The sequence below is a fragment of the Xenopus laevis genome, chromosome 3L, assembly GCF_017654675.1.
Source record: "Xenopus laevis strain J_2021 chromosome 3L, Xenopus_laevis_v10.1, whole genome shotgun sequence".
Lineage (NCBI taxonomy): Eukaryota > Metazoa > Chordata > Amphibia > Anura > Pipidae > Xenopus > Xenopus laevis.
The window spans coordinates 152,004,696-152,023,035 of NC_054375.1; the positions used below are offsets into that span (position 1 = coordinate 152,004,696).

Below are 18,340 nucleotides of genomic sequence, written 5' to 3' on the forward strand. Positions count from 1 at the left end.
GACATGACCTATCCTTCATAAATCCATCCAGTCTCTAAATTATAAATGGCACACTCTGATGTAAAAACAAGCTGATTAGAAGGATATAAATAACATTCTGGCCCATAGGAATTAATTGGTCTGTAGTTTATATGTGTATTTGTGTGATTCTTTGCACTGGGGGGAACATTTGCAAAAGTTGCTTTTGATAAACAGTAGAGTTTCTTAAATTAATGGGCTTTCCTATACTTTGTAGAATTCAAAGTGGGGTGATTACCATTTGTTAGTAAATCATTAGCTCAGGTTTTAATAAAATAAAAAGTCTTTATTAGGACATACAAGACATACAGGTCTCGTGCCCAAATGGGCACTTACTCATACTCATACTTACTCATATACTAATATGTTTCCTATACTTTGCTCCAGTTTGCAGTGTAAAAAATGTATCTTTGTAAAGTTGCAATTTTATTTATCTACTACTTTTCATTTAACTACTACTGAAGCCCAATTGCACTTCTTTATCCAAATCTCACCCGGTTGATAAGGAAATTATGCTTAAGGGAGAACAAATCATTAAAGTACAGAGTGGAGGGCGGCAAAATGAAAGTAATTGAATTGATAAAAAACAAGAAAATTATGGCTTAAGGGTTCAATAGCTTTGATAAAGTTATTCTAAACATTAATTGAAAGATCAATTGTCCAACTAACAACCAGCTATACTGCAGGTAAATAGTAATGTAAGAAAACAGGCCACAAAAACAAGAAGTGACTTGAAAGAAATAATTAATGACCCAATATCATGTACATGGCAAACTGGATCATAAGCTCAAATATTTTCCCTACAGCTTAATATACATTTAACTAACCTGAAGGTTTAATAAATGGGGAATGGTACCTCGATATTACTGCATGCGGCATACTGTAAGTTAACTAATTGATAATAAGACCTGTTCAATGGGCAACATATTTATAATATTTATATTACATGTTGTTGTAGAAATAACTCTGGCACAAGGCTCTACAACAATTACTAACACCACAACTGGAGAAACAACATTGACTAGTCAGGAGACTACTGTGGAAACGGGAACAACATCTGTACTGCCAGATGCAGCCAAAACGTCTGCCACAACAAGCAACTCAGAGGAAAGTACTCTCCAGGCCTCAACAGTAGAGCAATTAACAAGTACTATTGCAGACACCACAAGAGGAGAAAGCACATCAATGAGTCATGAGACAACTGTGGGACAAACTACCACTGACATTTCTGAGACAACGACAGAAGCTGAAATCACAACAACCACCTCTGAAACCTCCTTAGCTGAAGAGACAACAACAGCTAGAGAAGTTACAAGCAGCTCTGCCAAGACAACACCTCTACCTCTGGAATCAACCACAACAGTTGAGGAAACAACTTCTGCAGCAGCAAACACCATTACAGAGATAGAAACAGCTACTGTGGGACAAACATCAAGTTATGCCACAGACACCACAGCTATAGAAACTACATTAGCAGAAACTACAACTAATGTTTTTGCAACAACATCCATTCCTGGAACAACAGTAGCCACAGAAGCAACAACTTTAGAAGACAGTACAACTTCAGCCATGGAGTCCACAACAATTAGAGAAACAAAATCAACAACTGCAGCTGCTGAAACGACAACAGATCAGGGGTCAACTATAATTACTCTCCAGACCTCAACAGCAGAGCAATTTACAAGTAAAATTACCAACACCACAATTGGAGAAAGCACATTGACTGGTCAGGAGACAACTGTGGAAGCGGAAACAACATCAGTAGTGACAGAAACAGATACAGCCAAAGCATCAGCTTCTGCCACAACTAGAAACTCAGAGGAAAGAACTTCTGCAGTTTTGGACTCAACAACTGAACAAACTACTACTGAAATATCTGAGACAACAACAGAAGCTGAGATCACAACTACCGCCTCTGAAACCACCTTAGCTAAAGACACAACAACAGTTAGAGAAGTAACAAGCACCTCTGCCGAGACAACAATTCCATCTCTGGAATCAACCACAACATTTGAGGGAACTTCTTCTGCAGCAGAAACCACCATTACAGAGATAGAAACAACTACTGTGGGACAAACATCAACTTATGCAACAGACACCACAGCTAAACAAATCACAACAGTCCTATCAGAGGAAACTACATTAGCAGAAGCTACAAGCAATGTTGTTGACACAACATCCATTCCTGAAACAACAGAAGCCCTAGAGGCAACAACTTTAGAACACAGTACAACTCCAGCCATGGAATCCACAACAGTTACAGATACAAAATCAACAACTGCAGTTGCTGAAATTACAACAGACCAGGGGTCAACCATAATTACTGTCCAGACCTCAACAGCAGAGCAATTCACAAGTACTATTGCAGACCCAACAACTGGAGGAAGGACATCAATGGTCCAGGGGACAACTGTGGGACAAACTACCACTGAAATTTCTGGTACAACCACAGAAGCTGAAATCACAACTATCCCCTCTGAAACCACTATAGCTGAAGAGACAACAATGGCTAGAGAAGTTACAAGCAGCTCTGTTGAGACAGCACCATCACCTCTGAAAACCACCACAACAGTTGAGGAAACAACGTCTGTAGCAGAAACCCCCATTACAGAGATAGCAACATCTACTGTGGGACTCACATCAACTTACACGACAGACACCACAGCTACGGAAATCACAACAGTGTTATTGGAGGAAACTACATTAGCAGAAGCTACAACCAATGTTGTCGAGACAACATCCATTCCTGAAACAACAGAAGCCATAGAGGCAACAACTTTAGAACACAGTACAACTCCATCCATGGAATCCACAACAGTTACAGATATAAAATCAACAACTGCAGTTGCTGACATTACAACACACCAGGGGTCAACCATAATTACTGTCCAGACCTCAACAGCAGAGCAATTCACAAGTACTATCGCAGACACCACAACTGGAGGAAGCACATCAATGGGCCAGGGGACAACTGTGGGACAAACTACCACTGAAATTTCTGGTACAACCACAGAAGCTGAAATCACAACTATCCCCTCTGAAACCACTATAGCTGAAGAGACAACAATGGCTAGAGAAGTTACAAGCAGCTCTGTTGAGACAGCACCTTCACCTCTGAAAACCACCACAACCGTTGAGGAAACAACGTCTGTAGCAGAAACCCCCATTACAGAGATAGCAACATCTACTGTGGGACTCACATCAACTTACAAGACAGACACCACAGCTACGGAAATCACAACAGTGTTATTGGAGGAAACTACATTAGCAGAAGCTACAACCAATGTTGTCGAGACAACATCCATTCCTGAAACAACAAAAGCCCTAGAGGCAACAACTTTAGAACACAGTACAACTCCAGCCATGGAATCCACAACAGTTACAGATACAAAATTAACAACTGCAGTTGCTGACATTACAACAGACCAGGGGTCAACCATTACTGTCCAGACCTCAACATCAGAGAAATTCACAAGTACTATTGCAGACACCACAACTGGAGGAAGCACATCAATGGGCCAGGGGACAACTGTGGGAGAAACTACCACTGAAATATCTGGTACAACCACAGATGCTGAAATCACAACTATCCCCTCTGAAACCACTATAGCTGAAGAGACAACAATGGCTAGAGAAGTTACAAGCAGCTCTGTTGAGACAGCACCTTCACCTCTGAAAACTACCACAACAGTTGAGGAAACAACGTCTGTAGCAGAAACCCCCATTACAGAGATAGCAACATCTACTGTGAGACTCACATCAACCTACACGACAGACACCACAGCTACGGAAATCACGACAGTCCTGTCGGAGGAAACTACATTAGCAGAAGCTACAACCAATGTTGTCGAGACAACATCCATTCCTGAAACAACAGAAGCCCTAGAGGCAACAACTTTAGAACACAGTACAACTCCAGCCATGGAATCCACAACAGTTACAGAATCAAAATCAACAACTGCAGTTGCTGACATTACAACAGACCAGGGGTCAACCATAATTACTGTCCAGACCTCAACAGCAGAGCAATTCACAAGTACTATTGCAGACACCACAACTGGAGGAAGCACATCAATGGGCCAGGGGACAACTGTGGGACAAACTACCACTGAAATTTCTGGTACAACCACAGAAGCTGAAATCACAACTATCCCCTCTGAAACCACTATAGCTGAAGAGACAACAATGGCTAGAGAAGTTACAAGCAGCTCTGTTGAGACAGCACCTTCACCTCTGAAAACTACCACAACAGTTGAGGAAACAACGTCTGTAGCAGAAACCCCCATTACAGAGATAGCAACATCTACTGTGAGACTCACATCAACCTACACGACAGACACCACAGCTACGGAAATCACGACAGTCCTGTCGGAGGAAACTACATTAGCAGAAGCTACAACCAATGTTGTCGAGACAACATCCATTCCTGAAACAACAGAAGCCCTAGAGGCAACAACTTTAGAACACAGTACAACTCCAGCCATGGAATCCACAACAGTTACAGAATCAAAATCAACAACTGCAGTTGCTGACATTACAACAGACCAGGGGTCAACCATAATTACTGTCCAGACCTCAACAGCAGAGCAATTCACAAGTACTATTGCAGACACCACAACTGGAGGAAGCACATCAATGGGCCAGGGGACAACTGTGGGACAAACTACCACTGAAATTTCTGGTACAACCACAGAAGCTGAAATCACAACTATCCCCTCTGAAACCACTATAGCTGAAGAGACAACAATGGCTAGAGAAGTTACAAGCAGCTCTGTTGAGACAGCACCTTCACCTCTGAAAACTACCACAACAGTTGAGGAAACAACGTCTGTAGCAGAAACCCCCATTACAGAGATAGCAACATCTACTGTGGGACTCACATCAACTTACACGACAGACACCACAGCTACGGAAATCACAACAGTGTTATTGGAGGAAACTACATTAGCAGAAGCTACAACCAATGTTGTCGAGACAACATCCATTCCTGAAACAACAGAAGCCCTAGAGGCAACAACTTTAGAACACAGTACAACTCCAGCCATGGAATCCACAACAGTTACAGAATCAAAATCAACAACTGCAGTTGCTGACATTACAACAGACCAGGGGTCAACCATAATTACTGTCCAGACCTCAACAGCAGAGCAATTCACAAGTACTATTGCAGACACCACAACTGGAGGAAGCAAATCAATGGGCCAGGGGACAACTGTGGGACAAACTACCACTGAAATTTCTGGTACAACCACAGAAGCTGAAATCACAACTATCCCCTCTGAAACCACTATAGCTGAAGAGACAACAATGGCTAGAGAAGTTACAAGCAGCTCTGTTGAGACAGCACCTTCACCTCTGAAAACCACCACAACCGTTGAGGAAACAACGTCTGTAGCAGAAACCCCCATTACAGAGATAGCAACATCTACTGTGGGACTCACATCAACTTACAAGACAGACACCACAGCTACGGAAATCACAACAGTGTTATTGGAGGAAACTACATTAGCAGAAGCTACAACCAATGTTGTCGAGACAACATCCATTCCTGAAACAACAAAAGCCCTAGAGGCAACAACTTTAGAACACAGTACAACTCCAGCCATGGAATCCACAACAGTTACAGATACAAAATTAACAACTGCAGTTGCTGACATTACAACAGACCAGGGTTCAACCATTACTGTCCAGACCTCAACATCAGAGAAATTCACAAGTACTATTGCAGACACCACAACTGGAGGAAGCACATCAATGGGCCAGGGGACAACTGTGGGAGAAACTACCACTGAAATATCTGGTACAACCACAGATGCTGAAATCACAACTATCCCCTCTGAAACCACTATAGCTGAAGAGACAACAATGGCTAGAGAAGTTACAAGCAGCTCTGTTGAGACAGCACCTTCACCTCTGAAAACTACCACAACAGTTGAGGAAACAACGTCTGTAGCAGAAACCCCCATTACAGAGATAGCAACATCTACTGTGAGACTCACATCAACCTACACGACAGACACCACAGCTACGGAAATCACGACAGTCCTGTCGGAGGAAACTACATTAGCAGAAGCTACAACCAATGTTGTCGAGACAACATCCATTCCTGAAACAACAGAAGCCCTAGAGGCAACAACTTTAGAACACAGTACAACTCCAGCCATGGAATCCACAACAGTTACAGAATCAAAATCAACAACTGCAGTTGCTGACATTACAACAGACCAGGGGTCAACCATAATTACTGTCCAGACCTCAACAGCAGAGCAATTCACAAGTACTATTGCAGACACCACAACTGGAGGAAGCACATCAATGGGCCAGGGGACAACTGTGGGACAAACTACCACTGAAATTTCTGGTACAACCACAGAAGCTGAAATCACAACTATCCCCTCTGAAACCACTATAGCTGAAGAGACAACAATGGCTAGAGAAGTTACAAGCAGCTCTGTTGAGACAGCACCTTCACCTCTGAAAACTACCACAACAGTTGAGGAAACAACGTCTGTAGCAGAAACCCCCATTACAGAGATAGCAACATCTACTGTGAGACTCACATCAACCTACACGACAGACACCACAGCTACGGAAATCACGACAGTCCTGTCGGAGGAAACTACATTAGCAGAAGCTACAACCAATGTTGTCGAGACAACATCCATTCCTGAAACAACAGAAGCCCTAGAGGCAACAACTTTAGAACACAGTACAACTCCAGCCATGGAATCCACAACAGTTACAGAATCAAAATCAACAACTGCAGTTGCTGACATTACAACAGACCAGGGGTCAACCATAATTACTGTCCAGACCTCAACAGCAGAGCAATTCACAAGTACTATTGCAGACACCACAACTGGAGGAAGCACATCAACTGGCCAGGGGACAACTGTGGGACAAACTACCACAGAAATTTCTGGTACAACCACAGAAGCTGAAATCACAACTATCCCCTCTGAAACCACTATAGCTGAAGAGACAACAATGGCTAGAGAAGTTACAAGCAGCTCTGTTGAGACAGCACCTTCACCTCTGAAAACCACCACAACAGTTGAGGAAACAACGTCTGTAGCAGAAACCACCATTACAGAGATTGCAACATCTAATGTGGGACTCACATCAACTTACACAACAGACACCACAGCTACGGAAATCACAACAGTGTTATTGGAGGAAACTACATTAGCAGAAGCTACAACCAATGTTGTCGAGACAACATCCATTCCTGAAACAACAAAAGCCCTAGAGGCAACAACTTTAGAACACAGTACAACTCCAGCCATGGAATCCACAACAGTTACAGATACAAAATCAACAACTGCAGTTGCTGAAATTACAACAGACCAGGGGTCAACCATAATTACTGTCCAGACCTCAACAGCAGAGCAATTCACAAGTACTATTGCAGACACCACAACTGGAGGAAGCACATCAATGGGCCAGGGGACAACTGTGGGACAAACTACCACTGAAATTTCTGGTACAACCACAGAAGCTGAAATCACAACTATCCCCTCTGAAACCACTATAGCTGAAGAGACAACAATGGCTAGAGAAGTTACAAGCAGCTCTGTTGAGACAGCACCTTCACCTCTGAAAACCACCACAACCGTTGAGGAAACAACGTCTGTAGCAGAAACCACCATTACAGAGATTGCAACATCTAATGTGGGACTCACATCAACTTACACGACAGACACCACAGCTACGGAAATCACAACAGTGTTATTGGAGGAAACTACATTAGCAGAAGCTACAACCAATGTTGTCGAGACAACATCCATTCCTGAAACAACAAAAGCCCTAGAGGCAACAACTTTAGAACACAGTACAACTCCAGCCATGGAATCCACAACAGTTACAGATACAAAATTAACAACTGCAGTTGCTGACATTACAACAGACCAGGGGTCAACAATAATTACTGTCCAGACCTCAACATCAGAGAAATTCACAAGTACTATTGCAGACACCACAACTGGAGGAAGCACATCAATGGGCCAGGGGACAACTGTGGGAGAAACTACCACTGAAATATCTGGTACAACCACAGAAGCTGAAATCACAACTATCCCCTCTGAAACCACTATAGCTGAAGAGACAACAATGGCTAGAGAAGTTACAAGCAGCTCTGTTGAGACAGCACCTTCACCTCTGAAAACTACCACAACAGTTGAGGAAACAACGTCTGTAGCAGAAACCCCCATTACAGAGATAGCAACATCAACTGTGAGACTCACATCAACCTACACGACAGACACCACAGCTATGGAAATCACGACAGTCCTGTCGGAGGAAACTACATTAGCAGAAGCTACAACCAATGTTGTCGAGACAACATCCATTCCTGAAACAACAGAAGCCCTAGAGGCAACAACTTTAGAACACAGTACAACTCCAGCCATGGAATCCACAACAGTTACAGATACAAAATCAACAACTGCAGTTGCTGACATTACAACAGACCAGGGGTCAACCATAATTACTGTCCAGACCTCAACAGCAGAGCAATTCACAAGTACTATTGCAGACACCACAACTGGAGGAAGCACATCAATGGGCCAGGGGACAACTGTGGGACAAACTACCACTGAAATTTCTGGTACAACCACAGAAGCTGAAATCACAACTATCACCTCTGAAACCACTTTAGCTGAAGAGACAACAATGGCTAGAGAAGTTACAAGCAGCTCTGTTGAGACAACACACCCACCTCTGGAATCAAGCACAATGGTTGAGGAAACAACTTCTGCAGCAGAAACCACCATTACAGAGATATATACAAGTACTGTGGGACAAACATCAACTTATGCCACAGAGACCACAGCTATGGAAACCACAACAGTGCCATCGGAGGAAATTACATTAGCAGAAACTACAACTAATGTTTTTGAGACAACATCCATTCCTGAAACAACAGTAGCTACAGAGACAACAACTTTAGAAGATGGTACAACTCCAGCCATGGAATCCCCAACAGTTACAGAAACAAAATCAACAATGGCAGTTGCTGACATTACAACAGATCAGGGGTCAACCATAATTACTCTCCAGGCCTCAACAGCAGTGCAACTCACAAGTACTATTGCAGACACCACAACTGGAGGAAGCATATCAACGGGTCAGGAGACAACTGTGGGACAAACTAGCACTGAAATCTCTGAGAGAACCACAGAAGCTGATATCACAACTACCTCCTCTGAAACCACCTTCGCCAAAGAGACAACAACAGATAGAGAAATTACAAGTAGTTCTGTTGAGACAACACCTCCACCTCTGAAAACCACCACAACAGTTGAGGAAACGTCTGTAGCAGAAACCACCATTACAGAGATAGCAACAGCTTCTGTGAGACTTACATCAACTTACACCACAGACACCACAGCTACGGAAATCACAACAGTGTTATTGGAGGCAACTACATTAGCAGAAGCTACAACCAATGTTGTTGAGACAACACCCATTCCTGAAACAACAGTAGCCACAGAGGCAACAACTTTAGAACACAGTACAACTCCAGCCATGGAATCCACAACAGTTAAAGAAACAAAATCAACAACTGCAGTTGCTGATATTACAACAGACCAGGGGTCAACTATCATTACTGTCCAGGCCTCGTCAGCAGAGCAATTCACAAGTACTATTGCAGACACCACAACTGGAGGAAGCACATCAATGGGCCAGGAGACAACTGTGGGAAAAACTACCACTGAAATTTCTGGTACAACCACACAAGCTGAAATCACAACTATCACCTCTGAAACCACTTTAGCTGAAGAGACTACAACGGCTAGAGAAGTTACAAGCAGCTTTGTTGAGACAACACCTCCACCTCTGAAAACCACCACAACAGTTGAGGAATCAACGTCTATAGCAGAAACCACCATTAGAGAGATAGCAACAGCTACTGTGGGACTCACATCAACTTACACCACAGACACCACAGCTAAACAAATCACAACAGTCCTATCGGAGGAAACTACATTAGCAGAAGCTACAACCAATGCTGTTGAGACAACACCCATTCCTGAAACAACAGTAGCCACAGAGGGAACAACTTTAGAACACAGTACAACTCCAGCCATGGAATCCACAACAGTTACAGAAACAAAATCAACAACTGCAGCTGCTGACATTACAACAGACCAAGGGTCAACTATCATCACTCTCCAGACCTCAACAGCAGAGCAATTCACAAGTACTATTGCAGACACCACAATTAGACAAAGCGCATCAACTGGTCAGGAGACAACTATGGGAACAGAAATGACATCCAAGACAACAACAGAAGCTGATATCACAACTACCGCCTCTGTAACCACCTTAGCTGATAAGACAACAACAGCTACAACAACAGCTACAACTCCATCTGTTATACATTCAAGTGCAACAACCAGTACCACTACCAAAAAAACAACCAGTACCACTACCAAAAAAACAACCAGTACCACTACCAAAAAAACAACCAGTACCACTACTAGAAAAACAACCAAAGCCCCTATCACTGCAAAGCCATGTAAGTTTAATATATAATATATAATGTTCCTATTTCTTACTAGTATTAGTATACTTTTTGAATAATTAAATAACATCCAATTCTAGGTATCTTTAAAATATAAAACTAAATGAAACTAATCTAATGGTTTTAATGTCATTGATAATTATGATCCAAATGAAAAGCTCATTAACACACCTAGAAGACTTTTGCAGCAGTTTGTCACGAGGCAGAGAACATAACACTATATAAAAACATAAAAACATTTAAACCACTAGGAAATTGTTTAAATTGAAATGTTCTTTCAATATTGGGTGAATATACCCTTTATAGGTCCAAACTGGAATGCAGCTTAGAATCAAAACTGGCATTTAATTAAAAACATTCCTACATGAGCTACAGTCATTTTACATTTGCCTTGAACATAAATGCTACAATATATTTTTATGAAAGGATTGGAGTGTATGCTCCCCAAGTTTAAAGCATCTAAGGCAAAACTATCACATATTCATTATTATAAAGAATTTCACACACAAATGACCTTATTAATTTTTATTTCTTGTGTGTTCTTTCCTTTTCAGTGGAATGTATAAATGGAGGAATCTACGATAAATTCGGTATTAAATGCATTTGTCCGTCTGATTTCTATGGTACGCTATGCGAGTTTATAATGGATAGAGTTCCTATTGGTAAGTATTTTCTAAGGATATTTTCATATTTTCCCCTATATTCTCTCACAGTTTCATAGGGAAAACCAACATTGATTATCCAGTATGCTATATGAGAACATGTGGGGAATCTTGTGGTGGTATAGCTTGGTGGTATAGAGTTGTGGGATTATTATATGTTTGAACACATGACACAAAGTCCATACATGTTGTAAATATTTGGAATGGTATTGTTGTTTGATGCACAGCATTGCACTAATGTACTTTTGGTCCACAGGAATCTGAACCTCTAGGTCCCTCTGCCTTATGCAGATCCTCTTTATGCCACCAACCTCTGCAATCACAAACCCCCACTGCAGTTGCACCGCACAATTGTTAAGACCCTCCTCCAGTTGTGTTGCGGGGCTGGTGGTGGGTGGATGGGCAATGTGACTATGCAGGCGAGGTAGGGCCTGTAGGGAGTGTGTGAATTCCAAGAGGACCCACCAGGTTCCTGATGGGCAAGTCCAACCCATGATCCAATATCTGTATTGAGCACAATCCATTGTTAATCAAATTGCAGAATTCTGTCATTGTACAGAAAGTGTCTCATGGAAAAATATACTTATATATGTTTAATAAATACTCAATTGTCACCACATGTATTTAAGATCATGAATGATATAAATTCTCTGTGCCCATAACTAATAATACATCATATTAGGAGAGTTCAATAGAAAGATACTTTATAACTGCAAACCCTAGTGCACATCCTTGAATAACTCAACATTGTTTGTTGATACAGTGACTGTGAAGCATGCATGTAAAACAGTTTCTAGATTTATCATGCATAAAATTCACTACATATAGATAATCATCAATTTACTTTGAACACTTTCATCAATACTTCTGTGTAGCAGAATTCTTGGAAGGGGATTGATTGGTGTTTGAAAGCACAAGGGGTCATTTACTTTACACACTATGGCTCAAATTGTGACCATAAATGACCACTATGATCTAATATCTACAGTACATGTGGCAGAATTTCTCATTAGAGGATTGCCTGTAGCTTGTGATCCATTTATCTAATTGAAGTGGAATTAATTTTATGAAATGATCTTGGCAAACGTAGAAATGTCAACCACCCTAGATTTCAACCTGAGCCATTTCCCAGTTCCACTCAGATGATCCCCCATTGAGCCATAAATCTGCTCCATCCAGATAAGGAATATACAGATGGGTGGTTTTTGAAAAACTCCAGGCAGGCTCACAGGTCTGCTGGTGGTTGCTCCAATGGTTTAAACCCTTTATGAACTCCTCCTGATTCATTTGCTGGGACTGTTATATTATACCAAGCAGTGATATAATCAAAACTTATAAACTTATATTGATACTTCATTTATTATGTACATCTAAGCCCAAGTATGCAGCTATATTAGAAGCAACGTAGGGGGTTCTTCACAGTCAGGACAGTGAGGTTGGGGAATGCACTGCCGGGTGATGTTGTGATGCTGATTCAGTTAATGACTATAAGAGGGACTTGGATGATTTTTTGGACAGACATAATATCAAAGGCTATTGTGATACTAAGCTCTATAGTTAGTATATGTATGGGTATATAGAATTTAATTAAAAGTAGGGAGGGGTATGTGTATGGGGCTGGGTTTTCATTTGGAGGGGTTGAACTTGTTGGACTTTGTCTTTTTTCAACCCAATTTAACTATGTAACTAAGTCAATGTTCCCCCACCCCCAACAGATACAACCATTAAAACTGCCGTAAATGTAACACTGAGAATCACCAATGAAAATTTTAAAGAAGAACTAAAGAATAACTCCACAAAAGAATATAAAGATTTTGAGAAAAAATTCAAAGAGGAGGTGAGTGGGTGCTGTGCGTCCTTTGTTTGACAGGGTTCTAAAGATGATGATTATTATTATTAGTATTTATAAAGCACCAATTTATTCCACTATTAATGGGTGGGACATTAAACATAAAATAACCCACACAAAAACAACCAATAATCATAAAAAGAGGGCCCTGCCAAAAGAGCTTACATGCCCAGTAATGTATCTGTGCCCTCCACTGTACAATCTCAAAAATACTTGGAAACAACATGGTACTTGTCTGATCCCCATCTGTACAATAGCGCTATGCTCTTCCTTGGGTCAAAACTTAAGGACAAGTAATTCACAACTGTCTGTGTTTAGACAGCAGTCCAGTTAATTCTTCTAATGAAGACAATCAGATGGCACACACTCTGGCAATGGTGCTAAATATTTGCAATTTATTGAGATCTCCACACAACGTTTCAGAGGTACAACCTCCTTTCTCAAGTGCTCTCATTAGTGTAACTTAGGTCTATAAGGGTGCAGAGGAGGAATACTCCTCCCCTCCAATTACGTGCCATCACAATGTTAATATACAAACAATAAAAGACCGTGATACATTGTGTATAAATATACTATTATAATACCTGTATAGTGACGTGAAGTGCTTATTACTCCAAACGAGGGGGTATGTTCACCACCTGTAGAACCAACCACCTTTATTGATTACTGTTATGGCCCTGTAGTCTAAAGTGCCAACTTACTGGGGTAACATACTTTTGTTTTTCTAAATCACAATTGTTTATTGTGGGCTGAATGATTACCGTGGCCACCCATTCACAACGTTGTTATGCACACTTCCGTCTCTATTTATATACACCTGCCTGCGTCTCTGCAGAAAGGCAGGTTGGGTGCAGAACATAAATAGAGATGGCTCACTGGTTCAGGCTGGGAATGGGTGGGTTAGGGTTGGTGCAGGTCGACATTTTCAGTGAGACCTTCTGGAAAGGTGTCAAAGAGCCGACAAATTGAATTCAGTCAGAAGATTATTTAATATTAGTATTTGGTTAGTACAACCCTAAGGGTTTACACTACAACTAACAGACACCACACTTGTCTCGTTTGATGTCTCCTCAGATGAAGTCTGTTTATAGCAGCATCCAAGGATTCAAAGAGGTGATCATCCTTTCAATCAAGTAGGTACCTCTGGATTGACATTTACTGTGAATTTTATGAATACTCAACTGGTGGCCTTCAAGGTGTTCTTCATCTGTCACTGGTTCCATACTGAATTCAATCACGTGACCCATGTCCTTAAAATAGGGCTTTCTTTTCCGTCTAAACTCTGTATTTTATGATGTGGTGGTAGGTACCTCATTGCTCTGATAGGGTGAACAATATACTGTGGTTCTGTCCATCTCACTTGACCAGGCATTGCATTTACCTAGTGTAATTTTCCCTTGCACCTTCCCAGATCTCTAATACTTTATATAACATAACCACATATAAAACCTTTGTTTATTAGTGTCAGTATCTTGATCAGCTACAGTTCATATTATATTAGGGAGTTGTAGATTCCCAACTGTTCCCAGGAAGACCTCTTTGCTATTAATATCTCTTTATGGCAGGAATGGCAGTATCATTGTGGATCATGATGTGATTGTAGAGATTAACATCAATGAAAGCGCCCCTATCAAACAACAGTATGATAAGATCTACGAAGAAATGAAGGTTCAATTGAAAGATCTCACTGAGTCCAACTGCACAAACTGTAAGTGTCAGTCCTGCATCACTTAAGTTACTTGTAGTTTGTAACCGGGCGCCCCCAGTGCTAGTGGGCACCCATTACTGTAAAATACATATGCAGGGCCTTTGCTGACAGAAGTAGAGCGATGAACCAAGGTAGGTTGATGACATTTAACACACTTTATTGATGAACAACCTCATGCAGGGAGGCAACTTTATGACCAAGGCTCTGGTTGTCAACAAAGGATGATACTGATGCAATCATTATTATTTTTGCAAATACTTTCCCTCTTTCTCTCTCACACACACATACATACAACTGGGACCGCACATACAGTGCCCAATCTTCCACTGTAGTTTTCCTCTAACTAAACCTACACGCTTATATCCCTAACACTTTTTCACAATAGCCGGAGGGCTCAATCCCCAACCTAGTCACTCCTCATTGGGACAACTGCCTATCCTTATACTTTCTAACTTTCACTCCTGGAGTAGAATTACTTGCGACTACTATACTCTAACTACTAACCTCCTCATTGGTCTGGCCACTTAGGTCTGCATGCCACTTCTTGATGTTCCTAGGCTGCTACTGAGGAATTCCCATGTAGGCCAATCTTAGGGTTTGGCAACACCTGCTGACTGCCACATTGCCCAACAATTTACAGTAATAAAGTATATTTACCTCCTTGCAAGTTGACTGCTGGTAGTGTTTGGTTTAGAGAACATAAAGGGATAAACATATGTTACTTTCAATAGTGATTATATTTACAAATAACTAACTAATACATATTTTATATTAATGTACATCCTCTCCCTTTAAGTCTCCCTTTAAAAGCTCCAGGACTATTTCTCTGCTAGAAACTTCTAGTGGATTCCCAATAAGGCCAAAGCACTAATTCAGGAATTATAATGAATCATATTATTGCAGAAAATAAAGTCAGTTAGCCCTGCCATTAAAGGTAAAAGTCAGGGTCAGGTACAGTATAGTGGGTTGGGTACAGGACTACCCATCTAGGCTAGGTCTGTAAAACCTGGGAAAATGTTTATCACAGCATGCATTTTGACTACAAAGAAGAATATTGAATCAGATCATTAATTTATACCAGGAGAACCTGACAATGCCTTTAGCTGTCCAAGATGTTGGCGTCCATGGTTTCCACACATCACAGCATAGTGGCATCATTGGATCGTTGTGTGATGTCATTGTGCTGTGGATTGGCACCAAATTCAAAGGGTGACAAAGACCTGGGTTCAATGGTAGAATATAGGTTCTGTTTCTGAGAGTTCCTGGGTGCGTTTTAATTGCTCTTTGATTGATTTCTGGTTCCTGACCCTTCCTCTTCGACTCCTGACTTCATTGATCACTACCTGCCCCTGATTTCTTGCCTGGATACTAACCTTACGCAAATGATAAATGGAGAATATGCTAAATTTGGTTCTGTTCACTATATATTTAAGAAAGTGAACTCCACTAATTTCGACACTAACAGTCCATATACAGAAAAGCTTTGCTTTTAAGTGTCCTTTGTGGACTAGCAGCCAATAACACATATTGCATTTGAACAGCTCACCCGAAAAAAATCACGGATCCCACTCTTAAGTCCACAAATGCCTTAAACTGTATCAAGGGTAAAACGTCAGAAGAAACTCACCAGATCCATTAGGTGGCCCGGGTGCATCGCCCCAAGCCCGTAGCTATAGGGGAGTCACCATAAATGAACAGAATTAGACGAGCACTCCGTATCCATCAGTGAAGGTTTAAAAAAAAGTAAACTTTTATTTTAAACTTGTTAAAACCATAAATTCCTGATGCGTTTCGTATCAGCCGATACATAATCATAGGTACTTATGACTAGTATTGCCTGATATGAAACGCGTCAGGGAATTGATGGTTTTAACAAGTTCAAAATAAAAGTTTACTTTTTTTTAAACCTTCACGGATGGATACGGAGTGCTCGTCTAATTATGTTCAATTTGTTCATTTATCGATATTAACCTTGATGTTCTGTGAACTGGACTATTTCCTGTCAGTCTGTACACCAGCTTCCTCTTTGATCCCATCTTCAACCTACAAGAGCTGCTAGGCTCTGACACCCAAGCTCCTTCTTCCTTTATGCCAATACCTCATGTAATTTTTTCGTGAAAAGCTAACAAGCAGCCAAGAAAAGATTTTCTCAGTGTAAGGATGTTCTGTAGACCATTCATTTATGCCCCCACAGTTGTTCTGAACATAATGTTTTCTTTTCACTTCAGGCAGTCTGCGTTTTGATCCTGATTCCACCCAGGTCGAGAAAATACCTCCACCAAATGAGCAAGGCAAGTGAAATGTTTAAATGTTTTGTTCAGAGAATGAAGGTCACCCATGATAATTCTGGCAGGACAGTGTGATCAAAGTTATCCCCAGAAGTAAGGAGGGCCAACCATGAAATGACAATAAAAGAGAGTGTCAATACTGGAAAGGGAAGTGTCTATGAGGGACACAACCAAGAGGGAAAGGGATGGTCCAAAACTGATAAATGGAAGAGATGAAACCCTTTAAGCCCCTTTTGAAGCTGGGGGATTTGGAACAGCTATTGGCAGGCTATGTTACGAGAACTGTCCTCAAAGACACCATGAGGGCCCAATGAGGTAGGACAAGCCTGTAACAGAGCAACCTTTTTGCAAGCCAATATAGTTTATATCAAATAGAATGACTGCACTGCTTTTGTAAAGTCATGCAGGGAATAACCAAAGAGAAGCCAGGCAATGGCAGTCAATCATCCTGCACAGCAAGAAAGAAAGCAATATAAGTCAGACAATATTTCTTTAACTTCTGATGAAGGCCATACATGGTGGATGACAAGTGGCTTAGAGTGTGATAGAAATAGTAGCGACTGGACTGGCACTTCCCCTAACTAAGATCCAGAGAGACACTCTTCAAGTGACAATTCTGATGAAGTAAAGTCTGTGTATTCAGATGATGATAGTCCTAGTGAAGATGAACAAAGTATTTCATATTAGGAGGATAATATCAAAATGATGAGGATCCAGAGAGACACTTTCAAAGTAACAATTCTGATAAAGAATCTGATTCTGATAGGTTTAGGGTTGAATCTGAAGTAGAATCTGTGTATTCAGATGATTATAGTTCTAGTGAAGATGAACAAAGTATTTTAGTGGAGGACAATGATCTCAACATTACGAGGATCCAGAGAGACACTTTTCGACTGACAATTCTGATGAAGAAATTGGCATAAGATGGGGAAGGGGACAAGCACCAGTGATGTGCAGGTGGTGGGAGGCAAGGGACCAGAGAAGGTGTAGGAAGATGGAGGCATCCCCTACCCCCCCCCCCATTTTGTCCTGGGCACGTATCTTTTCTGCCTACCCCTAATTCCATCCCAGATTATAAATCAATTTAATTCCTTATTCCTATCTGTGTGTATAGAAGTGTGTCCATCTTTTGCCACTTGGTTTCAGCACATGTACAAAGAAATACTTTAAAGAAGAAACAATAATATACCTTTCCCTTGTTCAGACAGCTGTTTGTCCTGATTTCCTACAAAATCAAATAGAGTTGTATTTATTGCCAATCAATCTTGTTTATACTTAATTCAGATTTTC

At 41.1% G+C, this 18,340-nt stretch overlaps 1 protein-coding gene across 1 annotated transcript in view; it reads left to right on the forward strand.

Annotated features, from left to right (window-relative positions):
• LOC121401292 (serine-rich adhesin for platelets-like) overlaps nucleotides 1-18,340 on the forward strand; it is a 34,147-nt gene that overhangs the window by 10,273 nt on the left and 5,534 nt on the right. The window contains exons 2-7 of the mRNA XM_041585645.1: nucleotides 977-10,537; nucleotides 11,098-11,205; nucleotides 12,921-13,042; nucleotides 14,129-14,187; nucleotides 14,620-14,762; nucleotides 16,991-17,053. Coding sequence (XP_041441579.1) covers nucleotides 977-10,537; nucleotides 11,098-11,205; nucleotides 12,921-13,042; nucleotides 14,129-14,187; nucleotides 14,620-14,762; nucleotides 16,991-17,053 — 10,056 coding nt within the window. The remainder of the gene's footprint in view (nucleotides 1-976; nucleotides 10,538-11,097; nucleotides 11,206-12,920; nucleotides 13,043-14,128; nucleotides 14,188-14,619; nucleotides 14,763-16,990; nucleotides 17,054-18,340) is intronic.